This window comes from Coregonus clupeaformis, chromosome 27 (assembly GCF_020615455.1).
Source record: "Coregonus clupeaformis isolate EN_2021a chromosome 27, ASM2061545v1, whole genome shotgun sequence".
NCBI classification, from domain to species: Eukaryota; Metazoa; Chordata; class Actinopteri; order Salmoniformes; family Salmonidae; genus Coregonus; species Coregonus clupeaformis.
Window position 1 is genome coordinate 13248727 of NC_059218.1, and position 21624 is coordinate 13270350.

At 43.0% G+C, this 21624-nt stretch overlaps 2 protein-coding genes across 11 annotated transcripts in view; both read left to right on the forward strand.

The window, feature by feature from the left end:
* Positions 1-5919, forward strand: part of LOC121541449 (calcium/calmodulin-dependent protein kinase type II subunit beta) — a 56492-nt gene extending 50573 nt beyond the window's left edge. For all 8 annotated transcript variants that reach the window (XM_041850460.2, XM_041850463.2, XM_041850465.2 and 5 more), the window contains 6 exons: positions 681-719; positions 1247-1292; positions 2192-2267; positions 2702-2796; positions 3057-3296; positions 3387-5919. In XM_041850460.2, coding sequence (XP_041706394.1) covers positions 681-719; positions 1247-1292; positions 2192-2267; positions 2702-2796; positions 3057-3292 — 492 coding nt within the window. In that variant the 3' untranslated portion in view covers positions 3293-3296; positions 3387-5919. The remainder of the gene's footprint in view (positions 1-680; positions 720-1246; positions 1293-2191; positions 2268-2701; positions 2797-3056; positions 3297-3386) is intronic.
* A 4951-nt stretch (positions 5920-10870) lies between these two features.
* The window catches only part of LOC121541448 (2-oxoglutarate dehydrogenase, mitochondrial), a 37304-nt gene continuing 26550 nt past the window's right edge, over positions 10871-21624 (forward strand). For 2 of the 3 annotated variants that reach the window (XM_041850458.2, XM_041850457.2), the window contains exons 1-2: positions 10872-10997; positions 16944-17518. In XM_041850458.2, the coding sequence (XP_041706392.1) occupies positions 17285-17518 (234 nt within the window). In that variant the 5' untranslated portion in view covers positions 10872-10997; positions 16944-17284. Of the gene's footprint in view, positions 10998-16943; positions 17519-21624 lie in introns of all 3 variants that reach the window. The other variant, XM_041850456.2, reaches the window with a different exon arrangement.

The following is a 21624-nucleotide window of genomic DNA, read 5'->3' on the forward strand; positions in this document are numbered from 1 at the left end:
GCCATCATCGAGTAGCTACCATGACTAACTGGTTGAAGCGCAGTCACCAGCCATTGCCCTGTGACATTTGGTCTATTTGTGGGTGATAGTGTTGTTGTGTGTCACTCAGGTGTATGTAAATCTGTGTTCTGTTCGGTCTAGTTTGAACTGTGGTCCTCTGTAGCTCAGCTGGTAGAGCACGGCGCTTGTAACGCCAAGGTAGTGGGTTCAATCCCCAGGAACACCCATACACAAAAAAAATGATGCACGCATGACTGTAAGTCGCTTTGGATAAAAGCGTCTGCTAAATGGCATTTTCTTTCTTTCTTTTAAGAAGATATCCACAACGTATGACCTCCTGGAAGATATGGGTGCTGGTTGACTTTGGGGTTTGATGTGGGTTCATTTTAGGTTCTTGCCAGTGTGAGAATGCGTGGCTATGTGAGACTAGTTTTGTGATTTAGTTTTCTTAGAGGAATTCTTCAAATAACCATTTCCTTCCTTCCATTAACCCTTAGATTTCCCCCTGTGAAAGGGTTATCAATCTCTTTCTCTTCCTTAAATGTAACCAGTCTCTTCTTCTCTCTCTCTCTCCCTCCATATCTCTTTCTCTCTCTTTTTTCTCTGCTCCTACAACCCTGCTCTCGAGCATCCGTATTTCACCTCTTATGTGTCATACCTTTCTCTCTCTCTCTCTATAGGAGCCTCAGACCACTGTTATCCATGTGGATAGGAACAAGGTACATCCTTCTTCCATCCCTCCATCATTTTCTCTACTCCTTTCAGTCCTCTCATCTTTGTCTTCTCTTGCTGGTGTTTTTAGCGTGTGATAGCCCATGCGTGCTTGGATGCGCACGTGTGTGTGAGTGAGTGTGTCAGCGGGCATGCCTGCATGCGTGTCTATCATGACTCCTGGTTGGGGAGTGTTTTGTGGGTTGTAGGTCTGGTCTTTGTGTTTTTTTTAGGTCTGGTGTGCCTGCATTCCACAGTCATACAGACCTGGGAACAGCAGCTAAATATAATCACACTGACACAAAACTACCCACACTACATTATGTGGAGATATATTGTCCACTATCGCCACCTTGTGGAATTAAATGGAACTGGGCTCTGTTGCGCCATGTCTTGCAAAATCTGGTGGTTTAGACTGGTATAGATCACTGCATGTATGGGATGTATGGGACAGCACACTGGATGAATGTTCTGTTTTGGGTTTGTGTGCGTCTGCATTGATGTGTGTCATTGACAGGTCTCTCTGTGTCTACAGGACTCGTCTGACAGCAACACCACTATTGAGGACGAGGATGTGAAACGTGAGTCTGACACACACACACACACACACACACACACACACACACACACACACACACACAGAAAAGAGGGAGAGTAAAGAGGGAGGAGAGAGGAAGGAATGGAGAAAGAGAGAGGAAGGAAGGGCATATTAGGATGTAAGTATAAGCTCTACTGCTGGCCTACTGAAAGAGAGCAAGAGCGAGGGATGGGGGGAGGGGTAGAGGGAGACGGACCTTCCCTGGTAAGTCTTATCTAGGGACAGGAATAGCATGATGAGCTCAACGTGCCACACATCAAATGAGAGAGGGTAGAGGAAAGGAGAAAGGGGGGGAAAAGAGAGGAGAAAGCGACAGAAAAGAGAGGAAGAGAGTAAAAGAAAGAAAGGAGTTCTTCATTGAGGATGAAATACTTTTCCAGGGAAGGTTCTAGTGACTGTAGCCCAGTGAACTATATCTGGTCGAGTCTTTCTATTGGAGAGGTCTTCATTCTGCGAGGCCCTGCTTATACCTCTATGGAGCCCTGAGTGGCAGGACTGTACGTTATGGGTGAGTGTGTATACCATGCTAGGAAAGGGTGTGTGAGTGTACTAATACGAGGCTCAGAGGATGAGAGAGGGAGATAAGAGAGAGCGATAAAGAGAGAGAGCGATGAATGAGAGGATTTACCAACATGAATAGCAAGCCGTCTGGTGAGTAACTCTGCTATGACAACAACCCTCACTCTGTAGTTGAGTTCTGAGTTACACAATGCAGTGTGTGTTTGTGAGTGTGTGACTATGTTGGTAAGTGTGAGTGTACACAGTATGTGTGTGAGCTTCTGCTGTGTGTTCAAGTTCAAGAGTGTAATATGTTGTAATGTGTTGCTCAACCGTTTTACTGTCCCGTACCTGCGGCCACTATGTTATTGGTTCACTCTGCAGTGCGAAAACAGGAGATCATCAAGATCACTGAGCAGCTGATTGAAGCTGTCAACAATGGAGACTTTGAGGCCTACGCGTGAGTACACTACAACTCGCAGCCTGAACCTTACCAAATACTACACCTCTGAGGCTGCACCTCACCCCAACACTGCAACTCCCAGCACGCACCTCACTTCACCCTAACACTGCAACTCCCAGCACGCACCTCACTTCACCCTAACACTACAACTCCCAGACTGCACCTCACCCTAATAGTTTCCTCTATATTGTTGTAAGTAGTAAGGTAATTTTCCCAGAGATCAGTGCATTTTAGCTAAGGCAAAATGATGCCCTATTACTCCTAGCCTGCGCCTCACTATAACAATACAACTCCCATTCGGCACCTCACCATCACCCTACAACTAGAGGTTCTAAACTGAAATTGCTTGGCTGCCATTGTAGCCTAAGCTGTTGTTCTGAGCGGATTTGTTTTGAGCTGATGTGTTGTATTGTGTTGTGTGTTTTCAACAGAAAGATCTGTGACCCATCCCTGACATCATTTGAGCCAGAGGCCCTGGGGAACCTAGTGGAGGGCATGGACTTTCATCGGTTCTACTTCGACAACCGTAAGACAATTATTACACAACCACTACACAACCATAATAAGACAACAAGTGTAGACAACCGTAAGACAACCACAACACAACCATAAGACAACCACGGCACAACTGTAACAACAAGTGTAGACAACCGCAAGACAACCATTACACAACCACAAACAACAACAGGCACCACAAACAAACCTTTCTCCCCCCCCACCACACAACAACTACACAACTATTATACAACCATAAACAAACCCATCTCTTTCTCCCTCTCCCTCTAGTTCTGTCTAAGAACAGTAAGCCCATCCACACCACCATCCTCAACCCTCACGTCCACCTGATTGGTGAAGACGCCGCCTGCATTGCCTACATCCGGCTCACACAATTTGTCGACGGCACGGGCCGCCCACGCTCCAGCCAATCAGAGGAGACGAGGGTGTGGCATCGCCGGGAGCGCAAGTGGCAGAACGTTCACTTCCACTGCTCTGGAGCACCGGCTGCACCGCTGCAGCAGTAAACTGGTACGCATAAACACACACGCACAAAACCACGTACACTCTCACTCACTCACTCACTGTATACGCGTGTGTGTGTGCGCTTTTGTCTTCCAGGAGGAGGAAGAGCCTTCGAGAGGAAAGGGAGAAAGAGAGTTGTAGAGGAAGATGAAGAGAGATGCCTGTCCCCCCACCCCCCCGCTGCTCCTCCCTCTATCACTGTAGCGCTCTCTAATGGCCAGTGCATGCTACTGCAACACAACAACGCACAACCTCAACCCCTCCTGGACACACACACACACGCGCGCACACACACAAGCTGCAGCAGCGACTGCTACTGCAACCATATCAATCCATTACAAATGCCTACAGACTCAAGCCACCAGTCCTGTATTCAAGCTCTTCCCTCTGCTATAGACCCACCCCTGGCACACATACATATAGGATCTACAGTTTAAATCAAGTGTATTACTGTATTATTATTATTTATATTATTACTATTACTACTATTGTTGTTATTATTATTAGTATTATTATTATTAGTAGGAGTAGTATTATTACTATTATTGCTGCAAGTAAGTTGTTGTTGTTATATTGAAACTGTACAATATCTTTAATGGTCCAGTTGAAACTCTTTAAAGTGGTTGTCCCTGGCTTGTTCTTAAAGACAAGCATGACTTCTCCAGTGTTATTCCCACTGATTATTGTTGAGTTGTGCTCCTCCAGTGAAGTCAAATTTTTACTTCACGCATACCAAAATTAGCTACGCAAAAAGGTGTTACAATTTGCGTGCTTGCATTTTTTTCCTGCTTATTTTCATGATGCAAGTACTAAGAACAGACATTTTTCGTAGCTAGTTGCGTACTTGTGTAAAGTTTAAGTTAGGCTTAAGGCTGCTTCCTACCTGCTGTATGAACTGACCACACAATCCACAACAAACCCACTGGATTAGTGTAGTTGTGTGTTTTTCCCACTGTTTTGCTTGTCTTTTATTCTGAAATATGGAAACCGGCTACCCTCTAATTAACTATATGCTCCCCCACCCCCACCCCCACCCCATCGGCGCGAGAAGACGATGCAGCATGTACCTTTCTGTATTGTTGTTCTTATACTTGATTCTCTGAGTGTTGAGCATTGGAAATAATCACTGACTATACCTTACATTTTAAATGATTACACACTATATTGTACAACTACAGTTTCATTGTGGTGACTATAATGCGTTGTTTGCATGAATTTGAAACATGACGATAAATGTAGTGTTGTTGTTCGTTGTGTGGATTTTTTACTGAATGCTGGTGATCTATGAACTCCTATGTCTATTTTCGGAACTTTGTAAAGTGCATCAAAGTATTTTTGTCTGGAGACTATACCGTGATGATGATGATGATGATAATGATGACATGTGTAATGATGAAGATGATAAACATGCTTTTGTACAGGCTCTACTGCTGAGGCAGAGTGGGTTGGTTGGTCGGTCACTAACAGTGTTTCATATGGTTATTGGTTTTAATTTATTGTGAACAGATTTGGTACCTATATATATCCAGGGGCATCATTTATAAAATGTTAGTACGCATAGATTTGATCATAAATTGTCCGTCTGGCGAAATCCACATCAACGATGTGATGACAATATGCAATTTACATAGATTTTGCATTACGTTTTGTGATTTATAAATGAAAAGTGCTTTTTTGTGAACAACTATTTATGGGTGTCGACATTTCATCATATTTTAAGAAATGATTGTACAATTGTATGATGGCAGAAATGTAATATAACAAATAAGAACTTTTATAAATGAAGCCCCAGGTCCAGGGGACCCACAGGGTGTGCACTGCAGGCTTTTGTTCCAGCCCAGCACTAACACACCTGATTCACCTAATCAAGGGCTTGATCGTTAGTTGATGAGTTGAATCGGGTGCATCAGTGCTGGGCTGGAACAACAACATGCACATTGTGTGGTTCAGTTGAGTCTACCAATATGTAATGTCCCTCCGTCCCTGTTGACTTGCCTTGCTTTGCTGTCTGGCAATGCACTTAACCCTAGGGGGAGCCACCATATACACTGAAGCGCTGCACCTTTATCTACAAGGTTTGGAAATTGGGTTAAAAATTAGGGCTTGTCCTAAGACTTGTCCTGGCATACACACACTTTAAGGCCCCAGTCACACACAGGGCCATGCACTTTGTGTCTTTCCAGTAGTCCTTTACCTGTGTAGTCTCAGTAATGGGATCAGTGCTAATCAGGCCTGCTAACACCTTCAGGTTAAGGTCACTCAGAGAGATGGCATTACTTCACACGGTCAATGATGAAACGAAAACTCTGTGCGCGTATATTCATCCTATCCCACTCTAGTTACATAAAGCCAACCGCTCCAGTTTTAGTAGAGTCCTGTTAGTCGTAACCTTCATTTTAAGTCTCCTCTGTAGAGAGTCAACTATGGGCTTGCCATCAGACTCACATCATCCACTTTCACAAGATGAGTTTGTAAATGTGAATCCAATATTTCTCTTCTTGGTTCTTCTTCATTGACGATGAATTCTGTTCTTCCAATTAGCATTTCTTGTGTTCTATAACAATGACGTGTGTTGAGATGTTATACAATATGTTACCAATAAAGAGAACTCCTGTCAGTGCTAAGATCAGCTGTGTCTGGATCTCTTCCTGACACCAAGGGAAACACACACACACACACATGTCCTAAATCATATTGGGAGCAGAATAAGCACTATTGGCTCAAACCTTGTGTGTGTTTTTACACTTCCTCTTCCTGTTATAATGTAGGGAGGTCAAATAATGAAAAACGATCTACCAAATCTATTCATTTTAAAATGTTGATTACTTATCCTTGCCATTATCATTCACCTGATAAGTCAAGATGTGATTTATTTATTTTTTGCTAACGTATGAATTAAAGGTCCCTGGGTCACCGGTTTTCCTGGGAGGGGGTCCCTGGGCAAGAAAAGGTTGAATAGCCCTGAAATAGGTCATTGATAAGATAAGCTGGAATGGAACAGTGAATGCCTGACAGAGTTTAGTGTGAGGAACCTGACCATGCCCAGTTTTACACCAATATAAGACAATTAAACTCCTTATTATTCCATATTATAAGCTACACTTGTACACACCTATTTTAATACTTTGTTACTATATCATTATTAAAGGCTACATTGCAAATGTTTTGTAGCACAAAGTTACACTTACTGCTGTTAAAGGTCCAATGCAGCCATTTTTATCTCAATATCAAAGAATTTCTGGATAACAGTTAAGTACCTTACTGTGATTGTTTTCAATTAAAGTGGTCAAAAAGAAACAAAAATAGCTTCTTAGCAACGAGCAATTTCTCAAACAAGAGAAACTGTCTGTGAGTGGTCTGAGTTGGGAGGGGGAAACTGAAAACTGGATGTTATTGGCAGAGGTTGGAACTTTCTTTTTTATATATTAATTAATTTACCACCTGGTGATGTCGCCAGGAAGACCAAAACTTCATCCCACCAAAACAGGCTGACATTTCAGCCGTTCTTTTCAAACAGCTCTTACACTGAAAGGGTATTATCATAATTTTCACAATTTCACAGTATTATTCCAACCTCATAGTGTGGAAGCACATACAAAACACAGGGAAACATTTATGACAGAAAAGCGTATGTTTTTCTGCCCAAATATACATTCCCAGTGGGCGAAAACTGTGAAATGTAGTTGAATCAACGTGGAAAACTGATTGGATTTGCAAAAAGTCATCAACGTAAGGGAATTTCGATTTTTTTCCCCAACGTCTATCTGCAGGCTGCTAGCTAGCTAGGGCACACCGGTAGACGGTGTCCTTCGCCCCCGCCTGCCAAGCACTGCTTTCAAGTTCTGTTAATGTTACGGCGAGGGAAGTAGCTAGCTAGCTAGCTCGGACACTGGTACGCCACAGATAGAACAATTAGACAGATGTTTCACTGGATGTATAAATCTGAAGCATCCGGTTGGCGTTTCCACTCACCACCAAATATGGTGATGAGAGGAAGCCCAGTGGCCTGCAGTGGGTGAAGATGGAGCTAGATGGATTTTGGCCGACATTCTGCTAATTTTCTCATCGATGAATCTCAATAGAGTTCTCTGTTCCTAAAACTAGAATCTGTTATGAACAGAGTGGACTACGTTTTGTAGACTTTACCCTTTATCAAAGTTTTTAAAATGGTGTTGTTTAGGAGTGCAAGAGTGAATTATTACTACTGCCTTGAATAGAGATGGCGCTGGAGAAGATGGCTTTGATGCCGTTTTACAGCCCTCTAACCAATTGTACTATTATGTGTGTTTTTTCGCGTTATTTGTAATTTATTCTGTACATAATGTTTCTGCCATCGTCTCTTATAACCAAAAAGAGCTTCTGGATATCAGGACAGCGATTACTCATCTCGTATTGGACTAATATTTTTTCATCAACGAGTCGGACGCGAAGGATATCCTACAGACACCAGACAAGGCCCAAATCCCCGTCATTCGCAGGAGAAAGAGACTGTGATATCGTGGACGTAGGTTGGGGTGCCTTGTAAGGATCCGACGGCGAGCGAGTAAACTGCCTCTTCCATCAATCCTATTAGCCAATGTTCAATCATTTGAAAATAAATTAGATGACCTAAGATTACGGTTATCCTACCAATGGAACATTAAAAACTGTAATATCTTATGTTTCACAGAGTCGTGGCTGAACGACGACATGGACAACATACAGCTGACGGAATATATGCTACATCGGCAGGATAGAACGGCTGACTCCGGTAAGACAAGGGGTGGCGGTCTGTGTATATTTGTAAACAAACAATAGCTGTTGCACAAAATCAAATGCTAAGGAAGTCTCGAGGTTTTGCTCGCCTGAGGTAGAGTATCTTATGATAAGCTGTAGACCACACTATTTACCAAGACAGTTTTCATCTATATTTTTCATAGCTGTCTATTTACCACCACAAACCAATGCTGGCATTAAGATTGCACTCAATGAGCTGTATAAGCCAATATACTAAACAGGAAAACGCTCATCCAGAGGCAGCGCTCCTAGTGGCCGGGGACTTTAATGCAGGGAAACTTACATGCATGTGCTCATCAACATTCCCAACATGTCCCTGACTGAGTCTATAATACCAACATGTTTCAAGCAGACCACCATAGTCCCCGTGCCCAAGGACACTAAGATAACCTGCCTAAATGACTATCGAACCGTAGCACTGATGTCTGTAGCCATGAAGTGCTTTGAAAGGCTGGTCATGGCTCACATCAACACCATTATCCCAGAAACCCTAGACCAGGGTTCTTCAATTCCGGTCCTGGAGGGCCGAAACACTTCTGTTTTTTATTTCTACCTGGTAGTTAATTGCACTCACCTGGTGTCCCAGGTCTGAATTAGCCCCTGATTAGAAGGAGAGGATGAAAAACAGAGGTGTTTCGGCCCTCCAGGACCGGAATTGAAGAACCCTGCCCTAGACCCACTCTAATTTGCATACCGCCCCAACAGATCCACAGATGATGCACTCCACACTGCCCTTTCCCACCTGGACAAGAGGAACACCTACGTGAGAATGCTATTCATTGACTACAGCTCAACTTTCAACACCATAGTGCCCTCAAAGCTCATCACTAAGCTAAGGATCCTGGGACTAAACACCACCCTTTGCAACTGGATCCTGTACTTCCTGATGGGCCGCCCCCAGGTGGTAAGGATAGGTAACAACACATCTGCCACGCTGATCCTCAACACGAGGGCCCCTCAGGGGTGCGTGCTCAGTCCCCTCCTGTACTCCCTGTTCACCCATGACTGCATGGCCAGGCACGACTCCAACACCATCATTAAGTTTGCCGACGACACAACAGTGGTAGGCCTGATCACCGACAACGATGAGACAGCCTATAGGGAAGAGGTCATAGACCTGGCCGTGTGGTGCCAGGATAACAACCTCTCCCTCAACGTGACCAAGACAAAGGAGATGATTGTGGACTACAGGGGAAAAAAGAGGACTGAGCACGCCCCCATTCTCATCGACGGGGCTGTAGTGGAACAGCTTCAAGTTCCTTGGTGTCCACATCACCAACAAACTATCATGGTCCAAACACACCAAGACAGTTGTGAAGAGGGCATGACAAAGCCTATTCCCCCTCAGGAGACTGAAAAGATTTGGAATGGGTCCTCAGATCCTCAAAAAGTTATACAGCTGCACCATCGAGAGCACCCTGACTGGTTGCATCACCGCCTGGTATGGCAACTGCTAGGCCTCCGACCGCAAGGCACTACAGAGGGTAGTGCGTACGGCCCAGTACATCACTGGGACCAAGCTTTCTGCCATCCAGGACCTCTATACCAGGCGGTGTCAGAGGAAGGCCTTTAAAATGGTCAAAGACTCCAGCTACCCTAGTCATAGACTGTTCTCTCTGCTACCGCACGGCAAGCGGTACCGGAGCACCAAGTCTAGGTCCAAAAGGCTTCTCAACAGCTTCTACCCCCAAGCCATAAGACTCCTAAACAGCTAATCATGGCTACCCGGATTATTTGCACTGCCCCCCCCCCCACCCCCACCCCATCTTTTTACGCTGCTGCTACTCTGTTAATTATTTATGCATAGTCACTTTAACTCTACCCACATGTACATATTACCTCAACTACCTCAACTAGCCAGTGCCCCCACACATTGACTCTGCACCGGTACCCCCCTGTATATAGCCTCCCTACTGTTATTTTATTTGACTTCTGCTCTTTTTTTCTCAACACTTTTTTGTTGTTGTTGCTTTATTTTACTTTTTTATTAAAAAATAAATGCATTGTTGGTTAAGGGCTGTAAGTAAGCATTTCACGGTCATGTCTACACCTGTTGTATTCGGCGCATGTGGCAAATAACATTTTATTTTATTTTATTTAATTATTGCAAACTTGCACTTCATAGAGTAGGCGTTCCCAAACAGAAATATGCAAATACATGCTAGAACGGGCCAATAGGATCTCGCAAGCTCGTGCTTGGCTCTGCCCACCTCCTTGCTCGTTCTGCCCACTATGATGAATTTGCTCCCATTGGAAACGACAGGCTGTGCTCTGTCTTGGGTTAGTTATAAACAATATTTGGGTACATAGTGTCCTTCACCCCTGCCTGCCAAGCACTGCTTCCCCGCAGTTCTGTTAACGTTACGGTGAGGGAAGTAGCTAGCTAGTGTAGCCAACCCAACTCTCGCATGGCACTACCGAGTAGTGATTACCCTCACCGTAACGTTAAAATAACTGTGGGAAAGCAGTGCTCGGCAGGTGGGGGGCGAAGGACACTGTGTGCGGGTGTCCTAGCTAGCTTGCAGCATCAATGGTAGTGGGCGCCGTAGGTAGTAAGTCACGCTCATTGGGCGCGCCATGTAGCAAACGCCGTCTGCAGATAGACCCTGTTTTGTTGATTTTACGTTGAATTCCTGTTAGTTGACAACTCAACCAAATGTTTATCAAAACTAGACGTTGAACTGTCCAATAATCAATAGATCACATGTACCTTATCTCTTACATACAGAAAGCAGAAAATGTGTGCACCGCGCTCCTCTCCTAATAGGATGACGTAACGGTGTGACGCATATCAGCACTTGAGTCCGACAGTGCCATCAGAAAGCCTGCCAGCCAGTGTACAGAAGAGACATACGGTGAGAACAGTCTCAGAAAGCGTCTATAGCAAGCAAGTTAAGCTAGTAGCCTACGAAAAGCAGCAAGTCGCGCAAGGTAAGTACAGTAGCCTATTTCTAAAATTATTATTTCGTTATTTGAGTAAAACGCGCCAGCCATAGCTTTTTAGACCGTGACTAGTATAGGTTGTCGAATTCGTGGGTATTGCAGTTTTCTTATTTTTCTAAATATATACATTTACCGGCTCCTTTTTTTATATATACAAATCTAAAAGCATGAATTATATTTTTCCCAGCCAAGTGTAGGGTACCAGTAGCTGACACACATGATGCGCGCAGAAAGCGCAACGCAAGGTCACGTGTTGAGTAGCGGTGCGTGGGTAAAATCACTGGGGAAGCAAAGCCAGCAAAAAAGCCATAATACAACCTATGTTGTGATAATTGCGTTGCTTGCGCCATAACCGATTCGTTCATACGCCACAGTGATATACAATTGGCCGAGACAACAAAAATACAATAGTCACACAGTGGTGGTATAAATTCAACCACACATATGTTTGTTTGATCCCAAAACCGGAGAACAACATCTGTCTGGTGAAGTCCACAAAGCAAATATTGCATGTAACAAACAGTTACATGACCTACAGCATGGTCAAGCAAGTTAATGTTTCCGACAGTTCACTAAACAACTACTGATTTAGAACCATGGAGAGTTACTGCAAGTCAGCACAAAGAAAACAGGAGCACTGCCTGCACTATTCCAGCACCATTTCAACTTAAACATGAAAACATTATTCAATCAACAAGGCTATATGCTTAGTCTAATACAGTTAAAACAAACTTAAAGATACCAAAAACAATTTAGTCCAATCAATGTTGCTAAATAACTTGGCTGTCTATGGTACTGATTTCTGTGTGTGTGTGTGTGTGTGTGCTCAAGTAGAAAAAAACATATGGACTCACCCTACTTGTAGACTAGAATGACAATGCCATCCTCCTCTCAACATGAAAGACTGTCATACAGTAGGACTAGTACACACTTTTAGTTATTGTTGTCATAGGCTACCTGGCTAAAATGCTTGCTAGCTTAATGCTTCATGTCCACCAGATGCATCAAACTCTTTGCGTTCATGTGGATGTCATTCATTGTCAATAGAGCAGTCCGCAACAATGTGCGTTTAATATTTTCAACTTGTGTTGCTTTACGGTGCGGTGGTCCAAACGGAAGTACACACACAGACTCCAACTAGCTAGCTTTTAGCTAGTTGAAAAGCGAAGCACGATCGTTAAGTACGGGAAATGTGGGCTAGACATAATGCATATACATCTGGTGGACATCGGGCATAAAAGCCGATTTATGGTCAATCTGGTTCTGTATTGGCCATACAGCATTTATTGCAATGCAGCCTCTGCAGAAGTCAGGGCATTCATACTTCTTGCGGAGCAGAGCTGTTGTGAAGGAAGTGAGTTTGTGTTCATACAGGACGTACCGCCCACACCTACGTCAATCAATCATGTCAATGCGGAGCTATACGGAGCCCTCCGCTTTGTTACAAAATTTGGGAGGTGCAAGGAGCTTGATTTGGCCTCCGCAAGCCTCTGGAGGCTCTGCAATTGTGTCACACCCTCCGTACAGATCTTCTGGACCTCATTGCCGGATCAAGCGTACTGTAAATCGGCTTTAACTTCCTCACATGGGAAACAATGAACCAGCTAAATTAACTAACTAGTTAACGTGAGCCTACTAGGCAACATCTAGGCTAAATATTGAACTTCAATCGTCTCACACCGTTATAATCATTGGCCTGTACGGAGAATTAAGTCAAAACCACAAGCCCAAATCCCCCTCTCTATGGCTTTGGAAAGGGCCAATTTAGCTAGCTAGCTACTGCAGGACAACAACACAAGCAGACCAGAAACAGACAAGTTTTTCTGACAATTATGTTTTGATTTTGATGTGATTTGATTGGTGTGAAGCCAAATCCAAACTGGCCTCCCTTGGGGAGTGGTTTTGCTGTGCCAGGACTATCCACAGTTGAGCTCAGCTCAACGCTGATTGGCAAATTATTTTATAATTGTTTTATCAAAGGGAGGCCAAACACTTGCTGTCATCAATCAATCAAATGCTACGCCGGCAACATGTCATACTCTTTTTGTCCAGAGAGCATGAGATAGATGGACTACACATACTGAGACAGAGGGGCACTGTTTCCCACGCTCTGATGATTTCTCCGGTGAGATATAGATTCAGATAATTGAAGGAAAGTTATGAAAACACAGAGAGATTAAAAAACTTTTTTAAATATATATACAGTGGGGAGAACAAGTATTTGATACACTGCCGATTTTGAAGGTTTTCCTACTTACAAAGCATGTAGAGGTCTGTAATTTTTATCATAGGTACACTTCAACTGTGAGAGACGGAATCTAAAACAAAAATCCAGAAAATCACATTGTATGATTTTTAAGTAATTAATTTGCATTTTATTGCATGACATAAGTATTTGATCACCTACCAACCAGTAAGAATTCCGGCTCTCACAGACCTGTTAGTTATTCTTTAAGAAGCCCTCCTGTTCTCCACTCATTACCTGTATTAACTGCATCTGTTTGAACTCATTACCTGTGTAAAAGACACCTGTCCACACACTCAATCAAACAGATTCCAACCTCCCCACAATGGCCAAGACCAGAGAGCTGTGTAAGGACATCAGGGATAAAATTGTAGATCTGCACAAGGCTGGGATGGGCTACAGGACAATAGGCAAGCAGCTTGGTGAGAAGGCAACAACTGTTGGCACAATTATTAGAAAATGGAAGAAGTTCAAGATGACGGTCAATCACCCTCGGTCTGGGGCTCCATGTAAGATCTCACCTCGTGGGGCATCAATGATCATGAGGAAGGTGAGGGATCAGCCCAGAACTACACGGCAGGACCTGGTCAATGACCTGAAGAGAGCTGGGACCACAGTCTCAAAGAAAACCATTAGTAACACACTACGCCGTCATGGATTAAAATCCTGCAGCGCACGCAAGGTCCCCTTGCTCAAGCCAGCGCATGTCCAGGCCCGTCTGAAGTTTGCCAATGACCATCTGGATGATCCAGAGGAGGAATGGGAGAAGATCATGTGGTCTGATGAGACAAAAATAGAGCTTTTTGGTCTAAACTCCACTCGCCGTGTTTGGAGGAAGAAGAAGGATGAGTACAACCCCAAGAACACCATCCCAATCGTGAAGCATGGAGGTGGAAACATCATTCTTTGGGGATGCTTTTCTGCAAAGGGGACAGGACGACTGCACCGTATTGAGGGGAGGATGGATGGGGCCATGTATCGCGAGATCTGGGCCAACAACCTCCTTCCCTCAGTAAGAGCATTGAATATGGGTCGTGGCTGGGTCCTCCAGCATGACAACGACCCGAAACACACAGCCAGGGCAACTAAGGAGTGGCTCCGTAAGAAGCATCTCAAGGTCCTGGAGTGGCCTAGCCAGTCTCCAGACCTGAACCCAATAGAAAATCTTTGGAGGGAGCTGAAAGTCCGTATTGTCCAGCGACAGCCCCGAAACCTGAAGGATCTGGAGAAGGTCTGTATGGAGGAGTGGGCCAAAATCCCTGCTGCAGTGTGTGCAAACCTGGTCAAGACCTACAGGAAAAGTATGATCTCTGTAATTGCAAACAAAGGTTTCTGTACCAAATATTAAAGTTCAGCTTTTCTGATGTATCAAATACTTATGTCATGCAATAAAATGCAAATTCATTACTTAAAAATCATACAATGTGATTTTCTGGATTTTTGTTTTAGATTCCGTCTCACACAGTTGAAGTGTACCTATGATAAAAATTACAGACCTCTACATGCTTTGTAAGTATGAAAACCTGCAAAATCGGCAGTGTATCAAATACTTGTTCTCCCCACTGTATATATATATATATATTTTGATTGGTCAAATATTTGGGGAAGCCTGGCTTCCCTTGGCATCCATGACTACACACCACTGCATGTGTTTTGACACGCTACCAGCTGGCTCTACACAGTTTAGCACATAATTTATGGGCTCCAGGGCCGTGCACAGACCTTTCAGGGGGCAAAAAAATAAATAAATATATTTTTGGGATACTTACAGGGGTCAAAATCAAATAGCTAAATGATCCTTGGTATGACCATCTTAAAACAATTCCATATGTTTGCTTAGTAGAAACACAACCCCGGGCCCTTATACCTTAGGAGACATGATTGACATCGGGAAAAGAGGATGGACTATCAGCTGATCTTTGATGATTGAGACTCTCTAAAAACACACCACTTCGATACAGCTACGACCGGAATTTACTTTTTTGTAGCAGATTAGAATTTACGCAGCAGTTTAGGAGAATTATCGTACCAGAATTAGGTTCAGGTTAGGAAAGGGGTTAGCAAACATTCTCTCCTAACCTGTGCGAAAAGTCACAGACAGTAGTAGCTGTATCGAAGTGGCGTGATTTTAGTGATTCTCATTGATGATTGACGTAAATCTGCTAGTTCGCTAGCTCCATTTTTTTTTGATGATTATGATTTATCGTCAATGCTTAAGTGATAATGCCTGAGAAGCCAGTGTTTTTTGTCTCGGCCCTAACAACACCCATACCAATATATCCTCCAACCACAGGCTTCGAGGGCATTATTACTATACTATGGGTTACCAACATGTTCAAATAATGATTGACATATTTTAATTAAAAACTTTATTTGGATAAATGTATTCATACTAGTTCATCCTTCCACTAGATATAGTCCCAACACAAATCTAGGGTTGCTAACCAAGCCGGCTGGTCATTCATTCTATCGGTTAGGTTGCCAGAGACGCAACCCAGTCGTGAAGTTTTTTTGTTCTATATCTTTGGACGCGACCCAGTCGTTCGTTCTAAATGTTCCGTTTCCAGCCCTTATCCCTTGCTTGCTAGCTAGCCAACTTCGGCTAACACAGTCACGTCAAACAGTGCAGCCAGAATAACAGCAAAGTAGCTGCATTTGAGTTTGGTTAACCTTTTACTGCAGTGGGCTAAATCAGGGTCACACAGAGTGTTCCTTGGTAGTCTTAAACACATCTACTCTGAAGCAAAAGTATACACCTCACATACATGGTTATGGGATTTAAAAAAGAAGACACCTGTACCATGTCAGATATAGAGTTAAAATGTATTCAATTTTGAGGTTGCATCCCAATATTACACTTTAAATACATCACAGAAGACTGAAATATAACAAAACCATTTGACATAGAAACACTGGATTTTCAGCGGGATTTATTAATTATGAAATTATGAAAATATTAATAACATTCCACCCATGACGCCACTAGGTCATTTGACTGCAGGAAAGGGCTACGCTTTTCTCTAGTGAGATTTATTTGGAGACATCCATAAAAATTAGCTAATGATGCACGATTGCGCCTGGCATAGGACACTAATGATGCGCTCTCACTCAGACACTCAGCTTGCCATCTACACAGCAACACAATCACCTCAAACTGAACCTGGAAAGACGGCAAAGTAGCTGCATTTTGTTTCGTTTCACCTGTTTTTGTATTTACATTTCTTTGTATATATCAATACAAATTATGCTGAATTATGATTTCGGCAGAAAAACTGCCTGCCTGTCTGGCTCGTCCCGACTCCCGACATGTTCATTACTATGGGAAAGTTACTATGGGAAAGCTGGAGATCGAATTTCAATATTGAAACAATGTGTGTGGGTGGGGGGGTGGTCAGTGTGTGTGTGTGTGTGTGTGTGTGTGTAGGCCTACTTGTGGTAGTATTATTGTGTCTGTGTGTGTGTGTGTACGTGGAGGAGTGTGTGACTGTAAATGTGAATGTGACTAAGGTGTTTTTTTTAGCAGACTCTTATTTGCCATTTAGGCAGCCAGGTCTAAATACATAAATAATGATATATAATCCAGCCCATGTCATAAATGTGTTACATGTGCACACAGCACAGGCTGGGTCAGTGGGAACTGGGAAGTATGCCTGTGTGTCTGTCTGATTATGTAATCTCTCTCTACACAGCCAGAGGAAATAACGATTTACAGGACTGGACCAAAACCCCCCTGAGACAACGACAGAGAGTAAAAGAAAGAAGAGGCCGGAAGCAGAGGAAGAGAAGCCGTACAGAGGACACCCTGTACTTTGTGTGTCCCATGCTCCTGGGAGAAATTTCCTGTAGGCCCCAGATCCAGGATCAGCTGCCCCTCCTCCAATCTTAATCTTAATCATAGGAGGGAAGCACACAACTGAACTAAAATCAGCATCTAGAGGATAACTTCCTCCTAATCCTGGCGTTTCCTGGCGACAGGTGTTATTGATCTACTTCCTGGTTTAGCGAAAGGAGCCACTGCTGATAGGCTACCATGCACCGCTTAAGGACTACGGTTGTTAGGCTAGGGCCTATCACGGCCACCCAGACAGCCAAGAGCCAATCACAAGCCAGGTCGGCGGCAGTGGGAGGGGCTTTGAGGACGTTTCAGCCAATAAGGAGTTACACTGCGTCAGTGTCGGCCGAGCCTTTTCTGAATGGGACCAGTTCTAATTATGTGGAAGAGATGTACTACGCATGGCTGAAGAACCCTAGGAGTGTACACAAGGTAGGAGTGTGTGTGTGTGTGTGTGTGTGTGTGTGTGTGTGTGTGTGTGTGTGTGTGTGTGAGAGAGTGTGTGTGTGCGCGTGGAGCTGCTTCCCAGTACTATGGGTTCTTTATGTTCAGAACGCAGTGGGACAAGAATTATGCAAACACCTGCACAATCAATAACCTTTGGTCAGGGCAAACACACATGGGCGCATACCAGTGGAGGATCCTCAGAGGAGGAAGGGGAGGACCGTCCTCCTCAGTGAATTTCATAAAAATTGAAATTGAAAAACATTAAAAAGGTTATCCTTTTTAGATAAAACTATACTAAATATATTCACATTTCACCAAATAATTTATTAAAACACACTGTTTTGCAATGAAGGTCTACAGTAGCCTCAACAGCACTATGTAGGGTAGCACCATGGTGTAGCCGGAGGACAGCTAGCTTCCGTCCTCCGCTTGGTACATTGACTTCAATACAAAACCTAGGAGGCTCTTGGTTCTCACCCCCTTCCATAGACTTACACAGTAATTATGACAACTTCCGGAGGACGTCCTCCAACCTATCAGAGCTCTTGCAGCATGAATTGACATGTTGTCCACCCAATCAAAGGATCAGAGAATGAATTTAGTACTGAATGCATAAGCCACAGCTAGCTAGCACTGCAGTGCATATAATGTGGTGAGTAGTTGACTCAAAGAGAGAGAAAGACAATAGTTGAACAGTTTTCAACAAATTAATTTCTTCAAAAATGAAGGAGAAGCAAGAGAGAGAGAGATTTTGTCTTTTTTTTTTTACTTTCAGTTTCACTTACTTAGCTAGCAAATGCAGCTGGCTAGTTTAGCCTACTCAAACACTTAGCTATGACTATCCAACACAACACTGGAACTCTTCCAAGTCAAGGTAAGCTTTTGGTTTTATTAATTTATTGCCACCGGGTCCCACTGGTGTAACTGCTTCGTGACTGTGCGCTGTTACGTTACTGCATGATTGTAGAAGGCTTACTAATGCATTAGTTCTATTAGCTATGTTGACTAGGACGTTACTTTAGCTAATATGGAGACAATGATGTAGGCTGTGTGTAGCGATTATGACATGGTTTGGCTTGGAAAGGTTTTTTCGCCTGGTCACATACAGCTGATGTGTTGTACATTGAAGTCCACAAAGGAAGGGAAAAGGTGAGAGGAGGAGAGTGCATAGAGGCTAGAAGGAATACAACGTGGTGTTTACGCGTGATCAGGGGTGTATTCATTCTGCCGATTCTGTTGAAAAACGTTTCTTAAACGGAAGCAAATGAAACGGGGATAAAAATAACTGAATTTGCAACTGTTGGACTAATGATTACACCCTAGATCAGCTAGATGCGGGCAAGAGTGTGCAAGGCGATATTGAATGTGTCACTGTCTGTCCATGTGTCACTGTCTGTCACGTCAAATGTTTCTCTCGACCTGTGTGCTCCTACGTTGTAAACGTTCATTCATAGGCTAGGTTGTAGCAACCTCGTGATGGGTATAGGGAAAATTTGAGTATCATGTAGTAGCCTAAACCTATCGCTGTTACATTGAACTGGGTGAATGGAATATAAATGACAGTCATCCAATATGCTGTAATAGAAATAAGGCCATGCTCATGAAAAAAAATGGCACTGACTGCCACTAGTGATGCGCGGGTTGACTCATAACCCACAGAACCTGCAGTTATATCCGCGTGCCGAGCAGGTTTAGGGTCATGAAATATTGTGTGGATGGAGGGCTGGTGGGTGGCGGGCGGTTTGAATAAAGAGAAAACAGTGCATTAAAAATCCATAAATGTATCATTCTTGTGCAAGTTATATCTATAGGCTACATTTAGGTTTTTCTTTCATTATTTTTATCTGCCGTTGTTGCGTAAGCCTAAGCTTTAGGGCCTAACTGTACGCTCGCCAAATGACACAGCAATTGTCGAATGCTTTTGGGAGCTTGGACAGAAAAAGTCAACTTCGATCCACTGAGGCAAAAAGGACAATGTCGGAGTTTAATTCCATAAGAGAAAATCTGCAAAATGGAGAGTTGAAAATAAAGAGAAGGGAGGGCCAGAACAGTTGCCTGTTTGGGAAAGATGTTATATGTGGTGATTGTTCGGCGCTATACAAGTTTGAGTCACAAGACGGGGTCTTCAAATATGTGACCGACCGGCTCCATTCGGTCTTATGTAGCAAAATTTGAAATTGTGTTTTTTACATTGGATAAAAGTAGAGACTCAGTGCTAGAAAATTGTATATCATACGCTACAGTTGAGGAACAATGGGAAAGTAATTCTGCTTTGAAAGTTGATAAACTTGTAACCCCACTTTTGAGAAAATGGCCCTTTAATGTTTTGGGACACCTACTGGAGAGCTCTTCTTTGTCTACACCCTATTCAGCATCGTTCACACACTCTTAAGCCTTATTCCCACCCATCTCTTTAAGGATTCACATTTGAGGCCATGTGCTATACAGAGTGAGTACGGTAGTGTACTAAATAAATAATGACCATATCATATAGCTGACAACATCTTAACTTTAGCTCATTTGTATTTGTTATTACAGGAAAATAAACTCACAACAAGATCATTATTTACAAGTTAATGGCGAGCTAATTACATAAAATAGCTAATGGTTGTGAGTGTGATGAAATAAAAGCAGGGCGTTCTACCAGAGAATTTTTGAACTTGGACACTGTCTCGTTGGCCTAACGTTATATCCTGATTTGACTTTGGTGCAGGTCATGTTTTTCTTCACATTACCGTCTCTGGTAAACACACACTATATCAAATAAAATCAAAGTTTATTTGTCACATGCACAGGATACAGAAAGTGTAAACGGTACAGTAAAATGGTTACTTGCATAGTGGAGACTTTTGTTTAGACATGTAGCTAGCTAGCTAAACAATGAACCATAATCCTAACTCATAACATTACTACCCTGCATGAATCTGCTGGTAGCTAAAGCTAACCAACTAGCTAAGTTCAATGTTAGCTAGATAGCTAACATTAGGCTATAACTAGCTATGCAAATGCTAGCTAGCTAACAGTACAATGAAAATGACTTTCTGACAAAATTAGAAAAGTATAATATCTGAAAATGTAGCTAGCTAGACTCTCTTACCTGTATACATGGATGAACACTTCTCTCTCTGTCACGGATGCCATGGTTGCCCTTAGTTTGAAGATGTAATCCGGAGACAGGTGTTTTATACAACAGCCTTCTTCTGTGTGACTCCCTCCTCATTATTTGCAATCAAACGCCAGAATTTCTCAATTTCCTTAGCTATCATACTCTGCTTCCACCAGGCATTCCACTGATTTCAAAACTCGGTCCTCCAGAAAGTGGAGAGCATTAGCAACACTTATGCAGTTCTTTGTGATATCTTTCAAAACAGCCGTGTTAGAAAGGATTACCTACACATACTGAGTAGCTCATGCTATAGACAGAAGCGAGCTACATGGCAGACCAATCCAAACTCATCTCTCGGCATGTCCAGCCCATCCATTATCTCAGCCAATCATGGCTAGCGGGAAGGTTCCTGTCTTTTTCCATGGCTAAACCAATTAGGCTCGTAATTTAACAATTTTATTCGTATTTACAGATGTCATACAAGTTTGTTATTAAGGCACATAAAAGTTAACATGTTCCGGAAGACATTTCTGCCCAAAAACACATTTTGTGTCTTAACATTTTTTTTTACATTCAAATGCCCCACCTGTAGAGTAGTGATGCGCGACATATGCCTAGTTTCCTGAAACAAGTACATATGGCACGTCAAGGGAACTGTACTGTTCAGATGGGTTAAATGGAATAGTACTGAAATCTGGACACTGAATGTAGGTCTATAACCTCTCACATAGCCTAAAATAATATTAACTCCTGCATAATTAAGCAATTCTTGCAGTAAAATGATACACCAAATGTACAGGAGGGGAGAAATATGATTTCTTTCTTTCAGCATCTTGAGAGAATGAATGGGCGGTTAGGGACCGCCTTTAAATGTTGTATCTTTATCAGCATCATAAACGCTGATAGTATTTCAACCACATAAAATATGCATCCAAGCCGAACTGAATGACATGTTGGGTCATTTTCATAGCTTTTAATTCCCTTA